Source organism: Ahaetulla prasina, chromosome 3 (genome assembly GCF_028640845.1).
Source record: "Ahaetulla prasina isolate Xishuangbanna chromosome 3, ASM2864084v1, whole genome shotgun sequence".
Classification (NCBI taxonomy): Eukaryota; Metazoa; Chordata; class Lepidosauria; order Squamata; family Colubridae; genus Ahaetulla; species Ahaetulla prasina.
The window spans coordinates 110,793,207-110,820,999 of record NC_080541.1 but is presented as its reverse complement, the minus strand read 5'-3'; the positions used below and the strand labels follow the sequence as shown (position 1 = coordinate 110,820,999).

At 44.1% G+C, this 27,793-nt stretch overlaps 2 protein-coding genes across 2 annotated transcripts in view; both read right to left on the bottom strand.

Annotated features, from left to right (window-relative positions):
* Positions 1 to 27,793, bottom strand: part of LOC131194992 (protocadherin-16-like) — a 120,836-nt gene that overhangs the window by 44,121 nt on the left and 48,922 nt on the right. The window lies entirely within an intron of this gene.
* Positions 15,154 to 18,499, bottom strand: LOC131194095 (putative protocadherin beta-18). The gene is made up of 2 exons (XM_058174715.1): positions 15,906 to 18,499; positions 15,154 to 15,692 (listed from the first exon to the last, which is right to left on the bottom strand). The coding sequence occupies exons 1-2, from the start codon at positions 18,321 to 18,323 to the stop codon at positions 15,516 to 15,518; spliced, it is 2,595 nt and encodes an 864-aa protein (XP_058030698.1). The 5' UTR covers positions 18,324 to 18,499; the 3' UTR covers positions 15,154 to 15,515.

The following is a 27,793-nucleotide window of genomic DNA, read 5'->3' as shown; positions in this document are numbered from 1 at the left end:
CTGAAGGCCACGATCTTCACCAAGCTCGATCTCCGGGGGGGCCTACAACCTGGTGCAGATGCGAGAAGGAGACGAATGGAAGACGGCATTTGGCACCCGATATGGACACTACAAATACACTGTCATGCCATTTGGGTTGACCAACGCTCCCGCCGTTTTCCAGCACTTCATGAACGACATGTTCCGAGACATGTTGGATCGGTTTGTGGGGATCTACCTGAACAACATCCTGATTTACTCCCGGTCCAGGGAAAGCCACCTTCGACACGTCGGTCTGGTTCTGCAATGCTTGCGGGAGCAACAACTCAATGCGAAGCTGGAGAAATGTGTCTTCTTCCCGACTTCCATAGAATTCCTCGGACATATCATCTCGCCCGAGGGCATAGCCATGGACCCATGCAAAGTAGAAGCTTTGTGTAGTTGGGAAGCCCCTCATCGGGTGAAGGATGTTCAGTGCCTGCTGGGCTTCGCCAACTACTACCATACCTTCATCCCGGGCTTCGCCACACTGACAGCTCCACTTACCCAACTCCTCAGGAAGAAGTTTGCGTTCCGGTGGGGTCCCCCGCAGCAAGAAGCATTCACAGCCCTCAAGAAAGCCTTTGTCACGGAACCCGTCCTGAGGCATCCTGACCCGCTCCGGCCTTTTGTGGTAGAAACGGACGCGTCCAATGTGGCTCTGGGAGCGGTGCTGCTACAGGCTCCGATGAATGGCGGGACACTTTTTCCCTGCGCTTACTACTCCCGGAAACTCAATCCTTCCGAGCGCAACTACACCATCTGGGAAAAAAAGTTGCTGGCTATCCAGGCTGCATTCGAGGCTTGGCGATACCATCTGGAGGGGGCCCGACATCAGGTTGAGGTCCAAACGGACCATCGGAATCTCGAGCACCTCACCACAGCTCGGAAGTTGAACCAGCGGCAGATCCGGTGGTCGTTGTTTTTTGCCCGGTTCAACTTCCGTGTGACCTACATTCCCAGCGGTCACAACTGGAGGGCGGACGCCCTGTCCCGCAAGCCAGAGTACCTCTGCGCCAAGGACCCCCTTCCTCCACGGACAGTGCTGCCGGCAGAAGCCTTGGCCGCAGCACGGGAACCAGTGGACTTGCAGGCCCAGGTGTGAGAGGTGCAGCGCCAAGACGCCTGGTCGCAGCAAAGGAGAGTGGAGGTGGGCCCCGCGTCTCCTTGGACCTTGGAGGAGGACTTACTCAAGTTTCGGGGGCGATTATATGTGCCCACAGGACCACTCCGAGCCCTCGTCATGACCCAGTGCCACGACAACCCTGCAGCAGGACATTTTGGGTTCTTCAAGACCCTCCACCTGGTGACACGGAACTTTTGGTTGCCCCGAGTGCGACATGATGTACATGCGTACGTGACATCCTGCGTACCGTGCCGGCAAGCCAAGGCCACCACGGGGGCCCCTCCCGGGCTCCTCCAGCCCTTGACGACACCCGACAGACCTTGGGGGGCGATCTCCATGGACTTCCTGACGGACCTGCCACCATCCTCTGGGTTCACCACAGTGCTGGTGGTGGTGGACATGCTCACCAAGATGGCACACTTCATCCCATGCCGCGGACTGCCCACAGTCGCAAAAACGGCCCGTCTCTTCCTGCAGCACATCTTCCACCTCCATGGTCTACCGGACAGGGTGGTTTCGGACCGCGGAGTTCAGTTCACAGCTCGCTTCTGGAAGAGCCTGATGGCCGCGTTGGAGGTGCAGGTGTGTCTGTCGTCATCGCACCATCCGGAGACCGACGGGGGTACAGAGAAGGTCATCGGTATCCTGGAACAGTATCTCCGTTGCTTTATCCACCAGCAACAGGACAACTGGGCTGATTACCTGTCCCTGGCGGAGTTTGCTTTTAACAACTCTCAGCACACCTCTACTCAGATGACCCCGTTCTTTGCCAATGTGGGGTACCATCTGCGGCTCTTCCCTCTGGCACCACCGGACTCTCCTGTTCCCGAAATGCAGACCTTCCTGATGGAATTGCATGCGGTCCAACAGTTGGTACGTCAGCAGCTGGATCAGGCAAAGGAGGACTAAAAACAGTCCGCCGACCGCTCCCAACGGGCAATGCCCCCGCTAGCGGTTGGAGACCGGGTGTGGCTCTCCACCAAACACCTCCGTCCGACCGACCGGTAAAGAATTTGGACCACCAATTCATTGGCCCGTTCCCTGTCGAGGCAGTCATCAACCTGGTAGCCTACCGACTGACCCTGCCACGATCCATGCGGATCCACCCCGTCTATCACCGGTCCCTTCTGGTTCCTGAGGCCACACCGAGTCCCCTTCAGTGCCCAACAGCACCCGTCACTGTCGCCGAGGATGGGTCAGAGGAATACAAAGTCCACAGCGTACGATACTCCCGCTGGCTGAAGGGTCGTTTCCAATATTTGATCGCATGGAAGGGATACGGGACTGATTTCTCCTGGGTAGTTGCCTCCGACGTTCATGCCCCTGACCTGGTGCAGGCCTTCCATGAGCAGAACCCAGCCTGACCGCATCCCGATCGTCAGCTCCGGGGGAAGGCCCCTGCGGTGAGGGATAATGTTGTGACCCAGGTTCTTGGACCTGGACTCCTGGACTCGGATGATTCAGAAAGTGAGGGAGAAGACCTGGCAAGCCCTGCTTCTCTTGGGCCCTCTCCCTCCCTGGCACCCACTCAAAGGGAGGAGGAGGGGCCGGCAAGGCCTGATTCTCTTGAGCCTTCTTCTGATTTGGCAACGCCCCAAGAACAGTTTTGGAGTGATGCAAGACTGTGCAGATGTGACCGGCGCGTGCAGCAGAAGCAGCATTGGGATAAAGCCAAGGAATGATTGTCATGCAGTGACATTTGCAGAGACTATAAATAGGAGGCGGAACTTCCTGGTTTTTTGTCTTGGACAAAGCAATGAATTTGCACGGGCAAACTGTATCAATGGAGGGAAGAATATATTGGTGAGTAATTCTGGCCTTATCTATAATTTCCTCGTTATCTCCAGAAACTTGGCAGGCCCGTGGGTAGACGTGGCCAGGACATTTATCTATGTAAATAAATTAGAAAAGACGGCCTTTGACTGACTCTTTGCTGGGAGTATTGGGGGGAGGGAAACAGAACAGACTGGCTTGGGTGGGGGCAAAATTATATGTCCCCTCATCTCAGAGAGACACCATACTTCAATGTTGCCATGATGCTAAAATGGCGGGACATTCTGGGTTCGTGAAAACATTACACCTCTTGAAAAGACAATTCTGGTGGCCAGGGCTTAAAAAGGACATTGAATCTTATGTAAAAAGTTGCACTGTTTGTGCAGCAGCAAAGAGACCACCAGGGAAGCCTCCTGGGTTGTTTCAAACAGTAGCCCGGCCAGAAGCCCCATGGAAAGAAATATCCATGGATTTCTTAGTGGAGTTCCCGAAAGTGGAGGCAATACAGTGATCTGGGTAGTTACGGACCTGTTCTCCAAACAAGTGCACTTCATCCCTTGTTCTAAAATACCTTTTTCAAAAACTTTGGCAAAGCTGTTTGTGCAACACATCTACAGACTACATGGAGTTCCAGAACGGATAATCTCAGACCGAGGGGTGCAATTCACTTCCCAATTTTGGAAAGAGTTTTTGAGGCTGATAGGCTCCACCCAAGGACTAAGCTCCGCCCACCATCCTCAAACTAATGGGGGTTGTGAACGCTCGAACTCAGTACTGGAACAATATCTAAGATGTTACATTAATTATCAACAAGATAATTGGGCAGACTTACTACCTTTTGCTAGAAGTACCTACAATAATTTTATCCATAGAAGTACTGGGTTCACTCCATTCAAAGTGGCTTCAGGTCAGGATTTTGTCCCCATTCCTGAACTTCCTGAAGAAAAACCATCCATTCCATCACTGGCTGAATGGATAGACCAATTGCAAAGTACATGGAAAATTACACGGAAAGCAATAGATGATGCACATCGTGCACACAAGAAACAAGCAATAAAAAGAGAGCGCCAGAGAAAAAATTCCAAGTAGGAGATAAAGTTTTCTTATCCACTAAATATTTGCAAACTACACAGAAATCAAAAAAGCTTGGACCCAATATGTGGGACCATTCCCCATTGTGAAAATCATTAATCCAGTGACTGTCCAACTAGAACTACCAAAAACTTTGAGAAGAATTCACCCGGTTTTCCACGTTAGCTTGGAGAAATCTGAACACACATCCCCCTTAGGGCTAACCCTCCTAAGCCCCCAGTACTGATCCTCATAGAAGGGGAACAACATTTTGAAATTAAGGAAATTCTAGACTCTAGAAAATATAGAAATAAAATTCAATATTTGGTAGCTTGGAAACACTTTCCTCTATCACAAGCCGAATGGGTTAACAAAGAAGATGTTCGTGCCCACAAAAAGCTAGAACAATTTTATAACAAATATCCTGATAAACCCTAACATTTCTCTTTTCCTTTTCCAGGACTAATGTCCTTTTTTCGAAGGAGGGCCGAATGTCAGCCTCTGCTTTATTTGAAGTGTATATTTATCTACACTTATTTAACACTCCAAGAGTGTTTTACTGTTTTATTACTTCGTTAAAGGTTTTCTTCTTACTGAATGTCTTACTTGATTTATGGGGAAGGGGGGAGGTTTGTACTGTTGCCAGCATTCGGCTGTCATTTCAGGTGAAGAAGGAGATAGTCTTCTAACCAGACATTTGAACTGATTTGGCACGTGAATGTAACGGGAGTTGCATGCTTCGCATTCCATCCAGAAGATTGACAGAGGGAGAACATTGGAAGTGAAACAACACGTGGCCAAGGAGGAAGAGGACATTGGACTATGACTGTTTGAACCCTGGTGGGAGGAGGGTTCAAGAGAGGAAATACTTTTGTACGGTTGTAATTACTTTCAGTTCTGGCTTAGCTTTCATTGCAATCTGACATGTTTAGTAAAAATTACCAAACTCTTCAAACTGATGGAGTTGGGTCTTTATTTTCTTAAACACTGATCAGAGGCAAGCTGACAGGGTCATTGTCGGTGTCGGTTTTGGTTTTGCTGTCTTCTGTGGTGGTTGAAGTTCCCAACTCCCCAAGGCCTGGGAAAGCGAACTCAATGACTTCCACCCCCTTCAGGGCTGTCTCACAATTCTTGGCTGGAGGCTTGCCAGCAGGGGTCAACTTGGAGCCAAGTTTGGAGAAACAATCGGCAGCCCGGTGTCCCTCTTTCCCACATGGTTGGAAACCACATCATGGTTGATCATTGCATGATTCATCTTGTACCTGCTTACAGGCAAAGACTTAAAACCACAAAACCAACAATTAAATCAGTGAAGACCTGGACGGAGGAGGCAAAATTAAACTGCAGGCATGCTTTGACTGCACTGATTGGAATATCTTTGAAGATACCTCTGCAGACCTGGATGAACTCACAGATACTGTGACATCATATGTCAGCTTCTGTGAAGACCTATGTGTACCTACAAGGAACTTGCGAATATACAGTAACAACAAACCTTGGTTCACACCTAAACTTAAGCAGCTACGACATTCCAAAGAGGAAGCCTACAGAAAAGGTGATAAAATGCTGTACAATCAGGCCAGAAATGCACTAACAAGGGAGATCAGAGCAGCAAAAAGAAGCTACTCTGAAAAGCTAAAGAATCAGTTTTCAACAAATGAACCAGCAAACATGTGGAAAACTCTTAAAAATATCACCGGCTATGGCAAACCTCCTTCCCAGGTTGAAGGTAATCAACAAGTGGCAGATGACCTGAATGAGTTTTACTGCAGGTTTGAAAGGAAACTACAGCCACCTATCTCCACAACCCCCATCTCAGACACACCAACAACAGCCAAGCCTCCTACAACTGACCCCATTTCATTGGGTTCACAACCCCTAGTGATCACAGAAAAAGAAGTGCAGGACCTATTTCACAGACAAAAGCCAGGAAAAGCTCCAGGCCCAGACAAGATAACTCCTTCTTGCTTAAAAGTCTGTGCTGACCAATTGGCCCCCATCTTCACCCATATTTTCAATAAATCACTAGAGATGTGCTATATTTCTTCTTGCTTCAAACGCTCTACCATCATCCCAGTGCCGAAGAAGCCCACCATCACGGAACTGAATGACTACAGACCAGTTGCTTTAACATCTATAGTCATGAAAACCTTTGAAAGGCTAGTGCTTTCCTACTTGAAAACCATCACGGATCCATTGTTAGACCCCTTGCAATTTGCATACCGAGCAAATAGATCAACAGATGATGTTGTTAATATGGCTCTGCACTACATCCTACAACATCTTGAGTCTCCAAAGACCTACGCAAGGGTCCTTTTTGTAGACTTTAGTTCAGCATTCAATACCATCATTCCAGACATTCTCCTAACTAAGCTAAACCAGCTACAGGTACTGGAACAGACTTGTAAATGGATCACAAGCTTCCTAACAAACAGGAAGCAGCAGGTGAAGCTAAGCAAGATCACATCAAATACCTGTACAATTAGCACAGGGGCCCCCCAAGGATGTGTGCTCTCCCCACTTCTCTTCTCTCTGTATACCATGTGTCGTGTCCCACTCCTCCGCTGACAGCCGGGTCAGGGAAATCCGAATCAGGCTTGCCTCTGCAGCTCTGCCCAAAGTCCTAGCAAAGTCCTCAGAGCAGGCAGGAGACCAGAAAGTGACTTCAGCAAGATAAGTTCGACTTTGCCTGACTCAGAGACTGCCAGAAAGCAGATCCTTTATATAGGCCATGGGGTGTGGCTCCATGACTCAGCACTCATTAAGGCCTGCCCCTCCCTTCCTTCTGTTGCCTCTGCCTATCCAGTCTTCTGATGCGAGGGTCACTCCAATCAGCAGCTGTTGGAAATAAACTTTCCTCAGGCTCACATGCTGTGGAGGAGGGGGAGGGGTCTAGCTGCTCCGTTTGCCTGGACATGGAGCCAGGGCTGGGGCCGGGGGGTGCTCCCTCCTCTGCCTGTCTGGGCATGGAGCCAGGGCTGGGGCCGGGAGGACATTCTTCAGCGTTCGGAAGCAGATAAGCAGACCCCGGCTGTGGTGAGAGCGGGCAAGACACAACACCATGACTGCATCTGCAACGATCCATTTGTTAAGCTACTGAAGTTTATTTATTTATTTATTTGTCACAACATCATACAAAAAGATTATATAGTATATAAATATATATATGAGTAAATATTAGGAGGTATAAGCATATATATATATATATATATATATATATATATATATATATATATATATATATATATATATATGTGTGTGTGTGTGTGTGTGTGTGTGTGTGTGTGTGTAAAATTGGAAGTGTCTTGGCGACGTTTCGACGAAGTCTCATTCGTCATCTTCAGGCTTCAGCTTCATGCGTCTGGGAGCAATGTGTGATCGCAGCTGTTTCTTCCTTTTAACTGCTAGTGGGGGTTTGAACTGATTGGGTGGGAGCTTGGCTGTGCTCTGATTGGATGGAGGTTTTTTGTGCTCTGATTGGCTGGGGGTGTGTCCTGTTTGGGTGGGGGCTTGGTTGTGCTCAATTTAGTCTGTGTTGCAGGGGGATTTGAGCTGGTGAGCTGCATTGAAACCAGCCTGACCAAAATCAACCCCGATGACGCTAACAAAATCAGACTCGAGATCTCCAACATCCTCTGCACCAGCAAGCCACCCAAAAGCAACTTACCCAAAGAGGAACAGACAGCACTACTTAACCTGAAAAAAGACACCAGCATAATAATCCTACCAGCAGACAAGGGGAACGCCACGGTGGTTATGAACACATCTGACTACCAAACCAAATTAACCAACCTACTCCAAGACCCTGCATACAAGCCCCTAAACACAGACCCCACCACCTACCTAGAAAAAACCACTAGATCCAAAATAAAAGCCTCCCCCATCAGCGAAGAAATCCAACAAAGAATCATTCCCAGAGAGAAATCATCCAGATGCCCTAAGCTCTATGGTCTCCCAAAGATACACAAAGAAGGAACCCCACTTAGACCCATAGTCAGCTCCATAGGTTCACCTCTACAAAACCTAGCCAAATTTCTCGCCAAACAACTACAGCCCTATGCAGAATCCATCACCTCACACGTAAAAAACTCATTCCAGTTCATAGAGATCATAAAGAAACAAAACTTACAGCCCAGAGACCTACTCGTGAGCTTTGATGTCATATCCCTCTTCACCCAAGTGCCAATCAAAGAAGCCTTGATAGCTATCCAAAACAAATATAACCCCCAAGCACATCCTAGATCTGACCAACCACTGCCTATCCAACACATACTTCATCTATAATGGACAAAAATACAAACAAGTAGAAGGAGCACCCATGGGATCACCCCTCTCACCTGTCATTGCCAATCTCTACATGGAACACCTTGAAACCCAAGCTCTAGAAAAATCTGATCACAAACCCAAACTCTGGCTCAGATATGTAGACGACACCTCATAATCTGGCCACACGGGAAAGAAAAACTTGACAACTTCCTCACACACCTCAATAGCCTATACCCCAAAATACAGTTCACCATGGAAACAGAAGTTAACAACCAACTTCCCTTCCTGGATGTCTTAGTCTACAGGAAACCCAATGGCTCCCTAGGACACACCATCTACCAGAAGAAAACACACACAAACCGCTATCTGCACGCACTCTCACACCACCACCCAGCACAGATCAACTCCGTAGCCAAGACACTCATCTCCAGAACAAAATGCTTAGCTGACGAACAACACCTAAAAACCGAACTAGACACTCTCACTAACGTACTAACATCCAATGGATTCCAAAGAAATAAGATTATCAAGCTAATCCAAAAAGAACCCCCCACTAAAATCCAAGACAGAGAACAAGAAAACGGCACAGCCCTCCTCCCATATATAAAAGGCACCACAGACAGAATCAGCAAGATCCTCCACAAACACAACATCAAGACAGCATTCTGCACAAACCAAAAATATCCACCATCCTAAGAAACCCCATAGACATAATTGAGTTAGAAAATGAAGGAGTAAATGAAATCCCTTGCACCACTTGCTTCATGACATAGATCGGAGAAACCAACAGAAGAATAAGTCCACGCATTGAAGAACACAAGAACTCAGTCAAAAGAGGAACCAACTTCTTCTCTGGTCCAACACTTTAAAGTCACAGGACATGATATTGACTTTAAAAGACCAGAACTATCGCCAAAACTGAACACTTTAACAACAGAATAATCAGAGAAGCCATTGAGATAGAAAACGCCCACACAGCATGAACAAACGAGATGATACCTCCGCCTACCAGCCATTTGGAAACCCGCTCTTATTGACAAACGAGTCCCTAACACGAGGAATGACACCAGACCCACACTCACGAGGTCCACACAGGATGTCACCACCACACATCCACCCAGAAAGCAGACCCAAACCCACACTGATCATGAAGCACGACCAAGGACCAGAAGCCAGACCGCAGCTGCAACATTAGCCATTTCAAACCCCTCCAATCCATACATGCAGCAGACTGACACCCACTATGAAGATGTAGCACCACCACAAAGCCAAACAACAGCTATGCAGCTCACCAGCTCAAATCCCCCTGCAACACAGACTAAATTGAGCACAACCAAGCCCTACCCAAACAGGACACACCCCCAGCCAATCAGAGCACAAAAAACCTCCATCCAATCAGAGCACAGCCAAGCTCCCACCCAATCAGTTCAAACCCCCACTAGCAGTTAAAAGGAAGAAACAGCTGCGATCACACATTGCTCCCAGAAGCACGAAGCTGAAGCCTGAAGATGACGAATGAGACTTCATCGAAACGTTGCCAAGACATTTCCAATTTTACACGGGAGAAAACCCGAACAACCAAAGACCTACATATATATATATATATATATGAAGAAGAAAAGGAAAAAAAAACAATAGGACAGGAACGGTAGGCACGTTTGTGCACTTATACATGCCCCTTATGGTCCTCTTAGGAATGGGGTGAGGTCAATAGTAGAAAGTTTTTGGATAAAGCTTTTAGGATTATAGGAAGAGACCACAAAGTCAGGTAAAGTATTCCAAGCACTGATGATTCTGTTACAGAAGTCATATTTTTTGCAATCTAGATTAAAGCGGTTGACATTAAGTTTATATCTATTGGTTGCTCTTGTATTATTACAATTAAAGCTGAAGTAGTCTTTAACAGGAAGGACATTACAATAGATGATTCTATGAGTTAAACTTAGGTCTTGTCGAAGGCGACGGAGTTCCAAGTTTTCTAAGCCTAGGATTTCAAGTCTGGTGGGATAAGGTATTTCGTTGTTTTCAGAGGAATGGAGAACTCTTCTTGTAAAATATTTCTGGACACGTTCAATTGTATTGATGTCAGAGATATGGTGAGGGTTCCAAACAGGCGAGCTGTATTCTAGAATTGGTCTAGGAAATGTTTTATATGCTCCGGTTAGTAGTGTAGTGTTTTTGGAAAAGAAGCTACGTAATATTAGGTTTACAACTCTTAGAGCTTTTTTTGCTATGTAGTTGCAGTGGGCTTTGGCACTTAGGTCATTTGACATGAAAACTCCAAGGTCTTTAACGGGATGGGAGGTCATCTGTAAGGTAATGTCCATCAAGTATGTTCTTAGTGTTTGGGTTCTTTTTTCCTATATGTAAGACTGAGCATTTGTTGGTTGAGATTTGGAGTTGCCAAGTTTTAGACCATTCAAATAAAAAGTCAAGGTCTTTTTGGAGAATAGCTGTATTGTTGGTGGTGTTAAATAGTTTGACATCATCAGCAAAGAGAACACAATTACTTGCGATAGGGTCACAAAGATCATTAATGTATAGTATGAAGAGTGTTGGTCCAAGGACGCTGCCTTGAGGAACGCCACTCTTGACAGGAACAGGATTTGATAGAGCATTGCCAATTTTGACCACTTGTCGTCTGTTAGACAGAAAAGCAGATATCCATTTGTGAAGGGGTCCTGAAATGCCATAGGATTTTAGTTTTAGGAGAAGTTTATCATTTAAGTTCGCAGATGACACAACAGTGATCGGTCTCATTCAAGACAATGACGAATCTGCATATAGACGAGAGGTCGAACGACTAGCCTTGTGGTGCAACCAAAACAATCTGGAACTGAATACACTCAAAACCGTAGAAATGGTGGTAGACTTTAGGAGAACCCTTCCATACTTCCACCTCTCACAATACTAGACAACACAGTATCAACAGTAGAAACCTTTAAATTTCTAGGTTCTATCATATCGCAAGATCTAAACTGGACAGCTAACATCAAAAATATCATCAAAAAAGAACAACAAAGAATGTTCTTTCTGCACCAACTCAGTAAGCTCAAACTGCCCAAGGAGCTGCTGATTCAGTTCTACAGAGGAATGATTGAGTCTGTCATTTGCACCTCTATAACTGTCTGGTTCAGTTCTGCAACCCAACAAGAAAAACACAGACTTCAGAGGATAATTAGAACTGCAGAAAAAATAATTGCTACCAACCTGCCTTCCATTGAGGACCTGTATACTGCACGAATCAAGAAGAGGGCCGTGAAAATATTTACAGATCCCTCACATCCAGGACATAAACTGTTTCAACTCCTACCCTCAAAACAACACTATAGAGCACTGCACACCAGAACAACTAGACACAAGAACAGTTTTTTCCCGAAGGCCATCACTCTGCTAAACAAATAATTCCCTCAACACTGTCAGACTATTTACTGAATCTGCACTACTATTAATCGTTTCATAGTTCCCATCGCCAATCTCTTTCCACTTATGACTGTATGACTATAACTTGTTGCTGGCAATCCTTATGATTTATATTGATATATTGATCATCAATTGTGTGGTAAATGTTGTACCTTGATGAACGTATCTTTTCTTTTATGTACACTGAGAGCATATGCACCAAGACAAATTCCTTGTGTGTCCAATCACACTTGGCCAATAAAAAATTCTATTCTATTCTATTCTATTATTTCCATTATTGCTTTTCCTAGGCTGATATAAGAAGCTACAGTATTGTCTATGGAGATTCCCAGTTCATCCAGGCCATAGTTGTCCCAAAGCTGCTTTTTCAAAAGGCAACTAAGGCAGGGGGGTGTGTGGCGGTTATTATCAAAGAAGGTTTGGAACCGAGGGAGGTCACTGTCCCTCAGATAGCTGGATGTGAGTCTCTCCTTGTGAAGTGGGGTCAGGGGATGCAGGTGGGCTTGCTGGTCACATACCTGGCTCCCTGCTGCATGGCAGCAGCCCTGCCCGAGCTGCTGGAGGTGATAGCCGGGACGGCAGTTGATACCCCCAGAATTATGGTAATGGGGGATTTCAATCTGCCGTCGGTTGGCAAGTCATCTGCGGCAGCTTGGGAGTTCATGGCTTCCATGATGGCCTTGGACCTGACCCAGTTAGTTAATGGTCCCACTCACAACGGGGGAAACATCCTGAATCTGATTTTTGTCTCGGGACAGTGGCAGAATGATCTAGAATTAGGGGACCTAGTTATTAATCCCTTGTCATGGTCGGATCATTTCCTCCTTCGACTCGACTTCAGAACCGCCAACCCACACCGCAGGGAGACAGAACCGACTCGTTGGTTCTGTCCCAGGTGCCTGATGGACTCGGAGAGGTTTCTGATGGAGCTTGGGCCACTTCCTGAGGACCTAGCTCACGGCTCGGTGGAAGAACTTGTCACCGCCTGGGAAAGGTCGGTGGCGGGGGCTCTGGACCAAATCGTGCCTTTGCGGCCTCTGACCTGGCGCCGATCTCGACCAGCTCCTTGGTACTCCGAGGAGCTGAGAGAGATGAAGCGCCGGAAAAGATGCCTAGAGAGTGATTGGAGGGCCAGTCGTTCTGAATCTGATCAGACACTAGTTAGGTCTCATATTCAGACCTATCTAGTGGTGATAAGAGTGGCAAAATGTGAGTATTTTTCCACTCTTATTGCATCAGTAGATAACCGCCCAGCCGCTTTTAGTGACCCGCTCCCTACTACATCAGGGAGCGTGGGAAGACACCTTGCAGGGACGTGCTGAGGACTTTGGTCAATATCTGCACGATAAAATTGCTCAGATTCGGGATGGGCTGGACTCTGATGGGGTAGATTCAGGTGGGATGACGGAGGCTAGTTGTGATGAGGTTATCTGGGATGAGTTTGAGTCTGTAGCTCCGAGGACATGGACAGGATACTAGGGAGGCTGAAGGCGACCACATGTTTATTGGACCCGTGTCCCTCCTGGCTGGTACTGGCCACACAGGAGGTTACACGAGCTGGCTACAGGGAATTGTTAACGCTTCTTTGAGGGAAGGTGTCTTCCCGTCCGCCTTGAAAGAGGCGGTGGTGAGGCCCCTTCTTAAGAAGCCTTCCCTGGATCCAGCTATTTTATCGAATTATCGTCCAGTCTCCAATCTTTGCTTTGTGGCGAAGGTTGTTGAGAGTGTGGTGGCACGACAGCTTCCCTGGTACCGGGATGAAACTGTCTATCTAAACCCGTTCCAGTCTGGTTTCCGACCTGGGTACAGCACGGAAACGGCTTTGGTCGCGTTGGTAGATGATCTCTGGAGGGCTAAGAATAGGGGTTGTTCCTCTTTCCTGGTCCTATTAGACCTCTCAGCAGCTTTTGATACCATCGACCATGGTATCCTGCTGCGACGGCTGGTGGGATTGGGAGTGGGGGGCACTGTTTTCTGGTGGTTCTCCTCCTATCTCTCTGACCGATCGCAGACGGTGTTGGCAGGGGGGCAGAGATCGACAACGAGGCGACTCATGTGTGGGGTGCCTCAGGGGTCGATTCTCTCGCCTCTCCTGTTCAACATTGCTCTGTTTCCCTCCCCCAATACTCCCAACAAAGAGTCAGTCAAAGGCCTTCTTTTCTAATTTATTTACATAGATAAATGTTCTGGCCACGTCTACCCATGGGCCTGCCAAGTCTCTGGAGATAACGAGGAAATTATAGATAAGGCCAGAATTACTCACAAATATATTCTTCCCTCCATTGATACAGTTTGCATGCGCAAATTCACTGCTTTGTCCAAGACAAAAAACCAGGAAGTTCCGCCTTCTTTTTATAGTCTCTGCAGATGTCACTGCATGACCATCATTCTTTGGCTTTGTCCCAACACTTCCTCTGCTGCGCGCGCCAGTCACGTCTGCGCAGTCTTGCATCACTCCAAAACTGTTCTTGGGGCGTTGCCAAATCAGAAGAAGGCCCGGGAGAATCAGGCCTTGCCGGCCCCTCCTCTTCCCTTTGGCTGGGTGCCAGGGAGGGAGAGGGCCCAGGGGAAGCAGGCCTTGCCAGGTCTTCTCCCTCACTTTCTGAATCATCCGAGTCCAGGAGTCCGGGTCCAGGAACCTGGGTCACAACAAACATCTATATGAAGCCACTGGGTGAGATCATCCGTGGTTTTGGGGTGCAATACCATCAGTACGCTGATGATACTCAGCTGTACATTTCCACTGCGGATCACCCCAATGAGGCTGTTGATGTGATGTCCCGGTGTTTGGAGGCCGTGCGAGTTTGGATGGGAGAAACGGGCTCCGACTCAATCCCTCCAAGACCGAGTGGCTGTGGATGCCGGCGTCCCGGTACAGTCAGCTGGTCCCATCGCTGACTGTTGGAGCCGAGTCATTGACCCCTATGGAGGGGGTACACAACTTGGGCGTTCTCCTGGATGCTCAGCTGTCGTTAGAATACCATATGACTAAATGAAATGAAATGAAATGAAACTGGATGTTCTGTGTTTTCTCTCTTGGAGATGTTTCACTTCTCATCCAGAACTGAAGATGTTTTTTGGATGAGAAGTGAGATGTCTTCAAGAGGAAAAAACACAAAAAGTCCAGTTGCCTCTTGAAAAAGCAGCTTTTGGACCAACTGCATTATTATCCCTGGCTGGCAGTCAGGCTTGACATCATGCTCTAGAGTTTATATAACTTTTGCTTGCACTTCTGTAAAGTGATAGCTTGCTTTATACAAACAAGCTGTGTTAGGACATTGTCTTCTTTTCAAAAATATATCGAATCACATACAACTTGAAATAGGAGAGGGGGGAGGGAGAGGGAGGGAGGGAGAGAGAGAGTCTTTGATCAGTTTTTGGCTTCTGTCAATTGCCTATGCAAGTCCCTGCACTTTTCTTATGAACTTTTTCATAAGTTACTTGCCATTGCCTCCTTCCTAGGTAACACACACACACACACACACACACACACACACACACACACACACACAGCCACAAGATCACCTTTCTACCTTACTGTCTCAGAAAACCAATTGTTTGTTACATTCCTTTTCAGGTGTACAACCTCATCTTTTCTTTCTTTCCAAGTAGTCTATGCATTATCTGTCCAAGGAAAGATAATTTAAGCCTGGTAATCTGTGCCTTGAGTGAAAACTGTGCATTAGTTTGTTAAAGCATGAAAAAGCATCTATATTCAGCACTTGCAAACAGATTTAAAACAAAAATCCATTGTCCGTTGTCAGCAACCTATAAACCTTCCTTTATTATCATGGCTAAAATACCTTAGAGATTTACCTTGCATGATACAAGTTTATACCTAAAAGTTTATACCTAAAGAAATTGGGATGGGTGGAAGGAGGAGGAGGAGGAGAAAGACTACTTTTCCTACTGCACCAGGAAAATGTGCCTGGAAGTCATGTTTGCAACCATTCAGTAAATATCCCAGTATGTTGGCATTCTGTCCCCACATCTTTCCATGTTGCAAAAAGTGATACTGGAAAATATAATCAAAAAACAGAAACAGATTTTTAAAACAATGCAAAAATTATAGAAGGAATGGTGATCTCTACTCTAAACTAAATCTTAAAGCCCATCTGTGGTTCTTCAACAAATAACAACAAAGTTTCTCAGGAATAACCAAAAGAGCAAAAACACAAAAAGTGAGAATAAATAGAAAGAAGCTAGATTAATTGCATATTTTTCTCACCTCTTTCTTTGTGCTATTAACTGCAACCTGCTCAGAAGTATCTTGGATGCCTGCAGAAATACTATTGTTCCCTGAGACGTTAACATCTCCCACCGAAAAGACTGGAAAGAAGGGCCTGAGAAATCGGAACTCGCTACTTAAGGATCCACCAGTCAAACAAACATCATAACGGTAAGTCCTGGAAAGCGACCCATTCTGTGAATCAGCACAGTTCTCTGGAGTATCAGCACTGACAGGTGGAAAATGAGGATGAGTAGTAGGAAATTGGCTTTGGGGATCCTTCTTGAACACTTTGACCACAATAAACACAACAATACAGACCAGGAACACAAAGGAGACTGCAGCCAAGCAGATCACCAAATACTTGGTCAAGGTTTTATCTTCTTCCGGTTCTTGCACACTGACATCCACCCTCCTCAGGAAGGGATCCGAAAAGCCATCCACAAGAAGAACATTAAGCAATGCCGTGCTGGTCTGTGGAGGAAGACCATTGTCTCTGACCAGTATCACCAGCCTCTGCTTGTTTGTGTCTCGCTCATTCAGGGCTCTCCTGGTTTTCACTTCCCCATTCTGTGCTCCTATGCTGAAAAGGGCTGGGTCCGTGGCCTTCAGCAATTCATAGGAAAGCCAGGAGTTTTGGCCAGAATCTGCATCCACTGCAACCACCTTGGTGACCAGATAGCCAGCCTCGGCTGACTTGGGAAGCAGCTCATTGCATGGGGATGTGTTGTTCTGGAGGGGATACAGGAAGAAGGGAGCGTTGTCGTTCTCATCTATGATGTGGATTCGGACAATCACTTCTGAGCTCAAGGAGGGAGAACCTCCATCAGATGCCCTCACAGTAACTCTGAAGCCTCTTATCTGCTCATAGTCCAGGGATCGGAGGGCATACATGTTTCCAGTTTCAGAGTTGATTGAGATGTAAGAGGTCACCAGGCCATCACCCTTCCCAGGCAGAACTAAGTAATTCACTTTAGCATTCAGCATTGTGTCTAGATCCAGAGCATGGACTGAGCCGATGAGCAAGCCTGGAATATTATTCTCCCTGATCTGCATGTCATATGAAGACTTTTCAAAAAGGGGAGGGTTATCATTGACATCGGAGATCTGAACATTAATCAGTCTTGTTGAAGTGAGCCTAGGAGATCCCCAGTCAATGGCAGTGATGGTGATGTTGTATTCAGTGACCGTCTCTCTGTCTAGGGGACTTTCGAGCACAAGCTGATAAAAGTTGTTTGTGGTGGCTTTCAGCGCAAAAGGGAGATTCATCTGCACAGAGCACACCGTTTTGCTGTTGTCTCCAGAGTCTTGGTCTCTCACACTGAAGAGGGCCACCATTGTGTCTGGGGGAGAGTCTTCCTTTAAAGTGTTGGTCAGAGATATGATGGACACTTCTGGGGGGTTGTCATTCTCATCTTCAACCTCTATCAGTACGCTGCAGTGCCCTGAAAGACCCCCTCCATCTGTTGCTCTGATGCTCATGCTATAGCTTTTCTCTTTTTCATAATCAATCTGTCCCCAAACAGTTATTACACCAGTAATTTCATTTAAATAAAACATATGGTTTATTCTTTCAGGCACTTGATGGAATGAGTAGAGTATTTGTGCATTTGAACCCAAATCCAGATCTGTAGCTTCCACCTTAATCACAAGAGTGCCCTTAGGCAGATTCTCCTTTATTCTTGCCTTATATTCAGACTTACTAAACAGAGGAAAATTATCATTACTATCCAGAACATTAATATTAATTTGAACTGTGCCAGTTTTCTTGGGAACTCCTCCATCAATAGCCATTAGAAACAATTCAAGGTGTGGCATCCTCTCCCTATCTAATGTTTTCTTCAAAACAAGGTATATATTGTCTTTTCTATCTTCATTCTTTTGTACTTCAAGCTGAAAATGCTCATTGGGACTAAGAGTATAATTTTGAACGCCATTTTCTCCCAAGTCATAATCTTGGGCAGGTTCCAAGGGGAATTTCGTACTTTTAGGAACAGTCTCAAGAATGTCTACCTCCAAATTGTTTTTCCAAAATTTGGGTGCATTGTCATTTACATCTTCTATCTTGATTTCAATATTAAAGATATCTAAGGGGTTTTCCAAGACAAACTGAGAAAGAAGTAGACAAGGATCATTCTGGCCACATAAAGCTTCTCTGTCTATTTTATCATTAATCAACAGATCCCCAGTATGAATATCAAGGTGGAAGTATTCCTGAGTGTCCTCAGCAACTAAATGCGCTTTGCGTGTGGAGAGCTCCCCTGTTTTCAGTTTCAATTCCTTGAGCACATTAGCCACCAGAAACCCCTTTTTCTTTTCTTCAGGGACAGAAAAGCGAATTGAAGCACACATTACTCTAAGGAAAGAGAAAGAGAGAAGGACATACAGACCTTGCCTTTTCCAAAAGCAATTCTCCATGATTCCAGTCTCTTCTTTGTAAGCTCAAATTCTGCCCCAAAATCCAGTCTTTCTTTCCTTCCTTTATGATTTAATTGCTGAAATCAGATTTAATTGTTCAGTCTTTTGCCATCTTACAATCTGCAAACGTTTCTCTTCCAAAGAGTCAAATTCCTTTTGTTCAATTTTATATTACTGTCTGCCCTGATTCTGAGCAAACAGAACTAAATTTCTTTGTTAATATCGCCACCATGTGGCAAAAATTCTATTTGCATGGTTTAGATTCAGTAATCACATTGAATCCATTTTTATCTATCCACTAGCTAACCTACTAAGCAGATTATCTCATTAACTGTTTAATTATATAGAAAAAGAAACAGAAGAAGACAATCTGCACAAAAAATTTCAAAGCTATTGATACATGCTGTAATCCAGTCCTTTCACAGTTGAGTTCTGAATGACTGTGGGCATATCCAGTGACCCATTAGGTGGCTTCTGTTGTGTGCCCATGGATATCAAGTTTAAACCTGTGTGAGGAAATCATTTCTGCTTTGAGGCACTTTGGCAACATCTTTCAAGGCATTCAGTTTGGATTACAGGTGACAACATCCTTCCACAATTTTTTTTGCTGCTGTATCTTGTCCCATTTAGAATAGTTATTTTTTTTTAGAATAGAATAGAATTTTATTGGCCAAGTGTGATTGGACACACAAGGAATTTGTTTTGGTGCATATGCTCTCAGTGTACATAAAAGAAAAAGAAAAAAATACATCAAAGGTACAACATTTACAACACAAATGATGGCCATAGGTTGCAATTTAACCCTTAATGATAGCAACAAAAAGTTACAGTCATACAGTCATAAGTGGAAAGAGATTGGTGAGGAAAATGATGAGAAGATTAATAGTAGTGCAGATTTAGTAAATAGTTTGACAGTGTTGAGGGAATTATTTGTTTAGCAGAGTGATGGCCTTCGGGGAAAAAACTGTTCTTGTGTCTAGTTGTTCTGGTGTGCAATGCTCTATAGCGTCGTTTTGAGGGTATGAGTTGAAACAGTTTATGTCCAGGATGTGAGGGATCTGTAAATATTTTCATGGTCCTCTTCTTGATTCGCGCAGTATACAGGTCCTCAATGGAAGGCAAGTTCATAGCAATTATTTTTTCTGCTGTTCTAATTATCCTCTGAAGTCTGTGTCTTTCTTGTTGGGTTGCAGAACCGAACGAGACAGTTATAGAGATGCAAATGACAGACTCAATAATTCCTCTGTAGAACTGGATCAGAAGCTCCTTGGGCAGTTTGAGCTTACTGAGTTGGCGCAGAAAGAACAGTCTTTGTTGTCCCTTTTTTGATGATGTTTTTGATGTTAGCTGTCCATTTGTAATGTCCATGATGTAATCCATCTGGTCCTGGTGAATTGAACTTTCTAGCACGATCACATGTTCTCTTACCATTTTCTTGCCTATTTTAATTTGTATTACTTGTCTGTCCTTTATAGTTCTGTTTTTGGTAGGCTGGGCTATTTTTTCCTTTTGCGTGAAGATAGATGCAGAGAAAGAATTAAGCAGCTCTACTTTTTCCCTGCTGCCCATCACTTCCTTGCCATCTTCTTCCATTAGTGGACAGATTGTTTCCTTCACATTTTTCTTGTTTTTCACATGTTGAAAGAAACTTTTTAAAAATTATATTTGACATTTATTTCAAGTCACTCTCAGAGTTAGCTTTCCTGACCTCAGCTTTGTAGAGTTGAGATATATGCTGGTATTCTGTCTTAGTTTCTTGTCTCTCCATTTTTTATACCGATAATAGGCAATAAATATCCCTGTACTTTGGCATCCTATCCCCACATCTTTCCATGTCGCAGAAAGTGCAGTTTTTCACTGACAACCTCTGCATTATTCAAACCTTCAGCTGTTACATACCCCTTCTTTTGCAATTTAGTGGGTGTTATTTTAGTGGGTACTATTGTTTTCCTCTTTGCATCAATTTATTTTTCATGTTTCATCATATAGTTTCCCAAATCTTGACCGACTTAAGCATTTAATCACTTGTACCACCCTCCATCAATCAAAGTTGAGCCTTCACCATGTGAGCCTGTGTCTCAATCAAAAAACAGTTTCCATTGGCTGGATCTTTGCCATAGCTATTCCAGTTCATAATTTTTTTATACACTGACTGGAATAGACATAAAACCAAATAATTTAATAATTTAATATTCTTCCCATGGTGCACTCCAACCAATGGCTTGATCATTACATCTGCTAGATTGTCTTCTGAAGAACAGTGAAGCCAGCAAATTAGTTTACTTTTGATAGCTTCTCTGACATTACAATACTTAATCTCCATATGTTTACTTCCATTTTTCATTCTGTCACCTGTTGCCATTTTAATGCAAGTAGCATTATCTTCAAACTCTGTTAGTGCTTCATTAACCTCTATATTTAACTCCTTTAACAGCTTTATGCACCAAATTACTTTGAACAAAGTTCAGATAGTGCAATAAATTCTGCCTCTGCAGTAGAAATGGCTACAGAAGCTTGTTTTCTGGACTTCCATACAATTAAAGCCACTCCAAATAATACCACAGTCCCATAATAGGATTTTCTGGTTTGCACATCATTGGCATGATCACTGTCAACATAACATTTTAACTTTAAAACTTCAGAGACCTGTATTTGAAGACCTAAATTCACAGTTCCCTTCAAATATCTGATAATTCTTTTTACACCCATCCAATGCAACTTTATTGGTGCAGCAGTAAAGTGACTTAAGATGCTTACTGCACAAGCTATGTCTGGTCTGGACAGATATAAGAAGTTCCTTATTGCTGACTGATATATCTCTTGATCACAGGTTTCACTTATGTCCTCACCCAAATTGTTGTGAAAATCTGTGCTCTTAGGTGTTGGAGCAGAATTACAATCCCTCATGTTATTTCTCTCTCCAACAGCTGTTCAATTTTCCTTCTTTGACTGAGAACATAACCACCTTTCTAAGTTTTTTGTATCTCCACACCAAGATAGTTTTGTATTTCACCCAAATTTTTCAATTCAAACTTTTTCTCCAGCTGATTAGCAAATTCCTTCACCTGTATCAGATCTTTTGCAATGAAGCAAATAATTGACAATCCACACCGTGTAACCTTGCAGTATATATGCAACCATCAGCCTTGCAATAAAAGTCTTGCAAATCACCCAGAATCTGCAAAGACGAAGTCAGTAAAGCAAAGGCTCAGAATGAACAAAGATGTGCAACAAAAGTCTAAGATAACAAAAAAAGTTTCTTCCAACATATAAATAACAAGAAAAAAAATCAAGGAAACGGTCAGTCCACTAAAGACGACAAGAAAGTAACAGGCAACAGAGAGAAAGTAGAACTACTTAACTCATTCTTTGTATCGATCTTCACGCAAAAAGAAACTATAGCCCAACCTACCAGACACATAACTATAAAAAATAAACTGGAAATAAAAGTTAAAATAAGACAAAAACAAAATATTAAGAGAACACCTGTTTGATTTTGATGAATACAAATCACCAGGACCTGGTGGATTATATGGAGTTCTAAAGGAGCTGGAAGATGTCATCTCAGAACCATTGCACCACATCTTTCAAAAATCCTGGAACACCAGGGAACTACCAGAGGACTGGAAAAGAGCTGATGTGGTTCCCGTCTTCAAAAGAGGGGGGGAAAAACAGAGCCATGAAACTACAGACCAATCAACCTAACATCAATACCCAGGAAGATACTGGAAAAGATAATAAAAAAACAGATCTGCCAACACCTAGAAACTAGTAAAGTAATAACAAGCAGTCAGCACAGGTTTGTTAAAAACAGATCATGCCAAACCAATCTCATTTCATTCTTCATCTAGTAACTAAATTAGTAGACCAGTGAAATGCTGTGGACATAATATACTTGGACTTCAGCAAGGCATTTGACAAAGTAGATCATAACCTACTTCTTCGTAAGCTAGAAAAAAGTGGGATAGATAGGTTCACCACCAGATGGATTCGCAACTGGCTGACAAACCATACCCAACGAGTAGTTTTAATGGGTCTAAGTCTACATGGAGAGAAGTAAGCAGTGAGGTGCCACAAGGTTCTGTCTTAGGCCCAGTACTCTTCAATATCTTCATAAACAACTTAGATGAGGGAATAGAAGGGAAACTCACCAAATTTGCAGATGATACTAGGCTGGCAGAAATAGCTAACACTCTAGAAGATAGGCTCAAGATCCAGATGGATCTTGACAGACTTGAACACTGGGTCCTATCTAACAAAATGAAATTCAATGTAGAGAAAAGTAATGTCTTACACTTAGGTAAGAAAAACCAAAAGCACACATATAAACTGGGGAAAACCAGGCTTAATAGCAATGGGTCGGACATGACTTTGAAACTAACAACAAAGCAGTGACTGTGAGCGGGATCTTGGAGTCTTAGTGGACAATCAGTTAAATATGAGCTAGCAGTGTGCAGCAGCAGCTAAAAAAGCCAATGCAATCCTAAATTGTATTAATGAGAGATACAATCAAGATGCCAACAAAAGTGCATATAGTCAAGGCTATGGTTTTCCCAGTTGCAATTTATGGCTGTGAAAGTTGGACCATAAGAAAGGCTGAGTGCCAAAGAATTCAGGCCTTTGAACTCTGGTGTTGGAGAAGACTTCTGCGAGTCCCTTGGACTGCAAGGCAAATAAACAAGTCAGTCCTAAGAATTGAGGCCTTTGAACTCTGGTGCTGGAGAAGACTCCTTGGACTGCAAGGAGAATAAACAAGTCAGTCCTAGAGGAGATCAACCCTGACTGCTCTTTAGAAGGCCAGATCCTGAAGATGAAACTGAAATACTTTGGCCACCTAATGAGAAGGAAGGCCTCACTGGAGAAGAGCCTAATGCTGGGAAAGATTAAGGGCAAAAGAAGAATGGGACGACAGAGAATGAGGTTGCTGGATGGAGTCACTGAAGCAGTCGCCGTGAGCTTAAATGGATTCCAGAGGATGGTAGAGGACAGGAAGGCCTGGAAGAACATTGTCCATGGGGTTGCGATGGGTCGGACACAACTTCGCAACTAACAACAACAATCAAGATCAAGTGAGGTACTAATACCACTCTATAAAGCCATAGTAAGACCACACCTAGAGTACTGCGTCCAGTTTTGATCACCATGCTATAAAAAAGATGTTGAGACTAAAAAAAGTGCAGAAGAGAGCAACCATGATTAGGGGACTGGAGACTAAAACATATGAAGAATGGTTACATGAACTGGGCATGGCTAGTCTAGTGAAGAGAAGGACCACGGGAGACATGACAGCTGTCTTCCAATATTTGAGGGGCTGCCACGGAGAGGAGGGGGTCAAGCTGTTTTCCTAAGGCCAAACAAGGAATAATGGATAGAAACTGAACAAGGAGAGATTCAACCTAGAAATGAGGAGGAACATTCTGAAAGTAATCAACCAATCAACCAATGGAACAGCTTGCCTTTGGAAGTTGTGAGAGCTACATCACTTGAGAGTTCCAAGAAAAGATTGGACTGCTGTTTGTCAGAAATGGTGTAGGGTTTCCTGCTTGAGTGGAGGATTGACTAGATTACCTATAAGGTCCCTTCCAACTCTGTTAATCTGTTAAATCTTGAACCCAAGACCATTCAATGCCATATCTAAACAGATGTTCCAGTTTCTGGCTGACTGCTTTAGCCCATAAATGGCCTTGTTCAGTTTATATACAGTGTCAGCCTTTTTGCTTTTATACCCTGGTGCTTGAACCATGTAAATTTCTTTCTCTAATTCAGCACTGAGGACTACTGTGGTTATATCAAAGTGCCAGAATTTATGGCCACGTGCTGCTGTCACCTCTAGTGCCAACATTATAGTTTCACTTTTTACCATTAGTGCAAACACCTCATCATAGTGCATGTTTTTCTTTTGCAAAAAACCTTGTGCCACTAATCTTGCCTTATATTGGACTTCATTGTTGGGTAATACTTCCTTTTTGTATACCCATTTACATCCTACAGCTTTTAACCTTGTGGCAAAGTCATAGATGTGAATACTTTCATGAATCCATATTCATTCATGGATTTCATCTCTTTGTCCATGGCTTTTTCACATGTTGAAAGAAACTTTTTTAAAAAAATATATTTTACATTTGTTCCAAGTCTTACTTCATTCTCAGCTCTAGCTTTCCTGACCTCAGTTTTGTAGATTTGAGGTATATGCTGGTATTCTGCCTTAGTTTCTTGTCTCTCTTTCCATTTTTTATACCGATAATAGGCAATAAATATCCCTGTATTTTGGCATCCTATCCCCACATCATTCCATGTTGCAGAAAGTGCAATTTTTCACTGACAACCTCTGCATTATTCAAACCTTCAGCTGTTATATATCCCTTCTTTAGCAATTTAGCAAGTGTTCCTTTGTGCTATTTATTTCCTCTTTCCAGGATAAATGCCCATGTAGAAACTAAAATACATAGAAAACCAATACAAATTTCTCAATACATTACTCTAAATAAACATGTTCTATGGAAATTCATAGAAATTTACCTTAACAGACATTCTGAGTCATTCAAACTGTATAAATTTATAATTTAATTATGTTAATAATTATTCTCATCTGGGATATATGCTCTCTTTCCTCCAACTGATAAAGAAGATCATGGCAATCATTTCTAATCTATAGATTTAGCAGATTTTTTGGATGCTCCATAGTTAAAACAGGAAAGAAAGGCCTAAGAAACTAGAATTTACTGCTTATAGATCCAACAGCTAAGCACACTTCATAGCTGTAAAGGTGTCCCAGTATTAGGATCCACACTTGTTGTGTGATTTTGGTTTCACAGTGAATCAAACTTACCAAAAACAGAACCATAAAAGACAGATTAGGAATTCAAATTAAAATAGGCAAGAATATGATAAGAGAACACCTGTCCTCTGGAAAAGAGCCAATGTGGTTCACATCTTAAAAAAACAGGGGGTGGGGGGAGAATGCAGATCCAGGAAACTACAAACCTATCAGCCTGACATCAATACTGAGAAGATTCTGGAAAAGATAATCAAGCAACAGATCTGCAAACACATGGAAAAAAGCAAAATTATAATCAGAAGCCAACATGGATCCATCAAAAACCGATCATGCCAAATAAATCTTATTTCATTCTTTGACAAACTGACTAAATCAAGTGAAATGCTCTGGACACAGTATATTTGGATTTTAGTTAGACATTTAATAAAGTAGACCACAACCTACTTTTGGGGAAGCTAGAAAAATATGGGATAGACAGCATCACCAGTAGCTGGATTTTTAACTGGCTGACAAACCATACTCAATTAGTAGTACTTAATGGAACTACATATACATGGAGGGAAGTAAGCAATGGGGTACCCCAAGTTCTGTTTTAGCCGAATATTCTTTAATATCTTCATGAACAATTTTGATGACGGAATAGTAGGGGAACTCATCAAGTTTGCAGATGACACCAAGAGAACGGGAATAGCCAATACCCCAAAAGATATGATCAAGATCCAGAAGGCGCTCAAAAGATGTGAACACTGGGCCCTATGTAACAAAATGAAATTCAATGGGGAGAAAAGTAAGGTTTACACTGAAGCAAGAAAAAACAAATTTACAGATACGCAACAGGTGAAAACTGGCTCAGTAGCAGTAACTGCAAGAAGGATCTTGGAATCCTCATGGACCATTATTTAAATAGGAGTCAGCAATATGCTGCAGCTAACAAAAAAGCCAATGCTATCCTAGGTTGCATTCCTTTTTTTGGGTTCGCTAATTTGACAGTTGACATTAAATCAGCTCTTTTAACTCAACTCAGTCTGATTGGATAACCCCAAGAAAACTGTGATCTAAGAATGTCTAGAACAGAGCAAAACGCTAATGCAACAGTGAAGCCTGGATTCCTCCCTCTTTGGGAGGCACCAGCAGTCATCCAAGCAGATGACTAACCCTTGGTTCTGTCTGGAGTTGCTGTGACTCGAGGGAGCAAATGGAAAGTCTGGAGGGGAACCAGGGGAGTAGAAATTCTTGACAGCATGCCTGATCCATCTGTGGAGCAACTACAAAAGAGATTTGTCAGAATGGAGATGCAAGGAGCAGCACCAGTGAATCTGTCAGTCCTGGGAGTAGGGCTTGGCAACCCCCTCCTCTTCTCCACCCCAAAGAGTGAGACTGGGGAGTATTGTTCAAGGACCTGGGAGCCCCCCAGCATTCCCTCTGCAGTTGCGGGACAAGCCCAGGGAATCCCTGCAGTGGCAGGAACTCAGGCTGAAGCAGCCCCATAAGGAGGAGGGCTGCCACCAGGCTACATGCTAGTTTGGGATGATCAGGAGCCCCCACCTCCAAAAGCCATGTTTGATGGGCAGCCAGAGAAACTAGCCTACTTCCTGAACCAGGTGTGGAATCATCTGGAGCAGTATGAGGCAATGTACCCAGACAAAGCTGCCCGCATGAACACCATCACTTAGAACCTAGAAAATGAGTCAGCAGAGTGGGTGATGTACCTCCACAATGAAGGAGCACCTGAGCTGGGGAATGTCGATGTCCTCCTGGATGAACTTCAAGCCAGGTTTGGAGACTCTGCCCAGGTCCGCCAAGCAGAATCTGGGATCCATGCCATAAAGCAGGGGAGACGGCCAGTTGCCAAATACATTTGGGAGTTCCACAGCCTGGCTGAGAAGCTAAGAGTGTGGCCGGATTGCTTACTTATCTACCATTTCCAAGACGGATTAAATAAGGAGCTATACCAAAACTGCCTGCCCTGAGGAATTCCAGGTAACCTCGGGACATGGTCCCAGCTAGTGAACACATGAGGTAACCCCTGACAAGGCCAGGAGATACATCCACCAATGTGCAAGGGATCAACAGCCCTCCCTGCCACCCCTAGGGAGAACCCATGGTGTCTGCCTGAAGCCTGTTTCCAATGTAGAAAAGAGAGCCATTAAGCAACCAACTGCCTAGCTCTGCAACCTATGTTGGCAGCAAGAGGTCTGGCCAGCCGAAGACCAAGAAGAAACCAAGGAAGGGAAAGTGGGTGGCGTAGTGGGTCATGGAGGCCTCTTTCCTCTCTAGCGAGGGGGAGGAAACTCCAACCCCAGAAACCCCAACCTGGTCTTCTACGAAAGTGACAGTGAGGGGGAGGACAATCCGATGGTCACCCCTTTGATTGCCTGGGTGGAGGTGCTAGTGCCTCACTCAGGGGCAAGAGGGGTCTTTATGGGTCTGGTAGACTCAGGTTGCACCACTGCTTGGTCAGCCTGAGAACTGTGGAAAAAATGGGACTAAGACTTAAAAAGTTGAGACAACCTATGAAGTTTGAATAAGTTGGTGGTTCCCTTACTGGGGGATTACCAGCCACATGCCTAACTGAACCAGTAATCCTGAGATCAGGAAGCCACAATGAAACTATATGTTTCATAGTAGCCCCAAAAATGGCAGATACAATGATATTGGGGTTGGCATGATTAAAAAAATGGAACCCAGAGGT

What these genes read in the sequence shown, in the direction of transcription:
- LOC131194095 (XM_058174715.1), bottom strand. Translation starts at nt 18,323, where the DNA reads ATGGAGAATTGCTTTTGGAAAAGGCAAGGTCTGTATGTCCTTCTCTCT. An exon ending in TTAATAGCACAAAGAAAGAG is followed by an intron (nt 15,693 to 15,905) that starts GTGAGAAAAATA and finishes TATATTTTCCAG; the next exon opens with TATCACTTTTTGCAACATGG.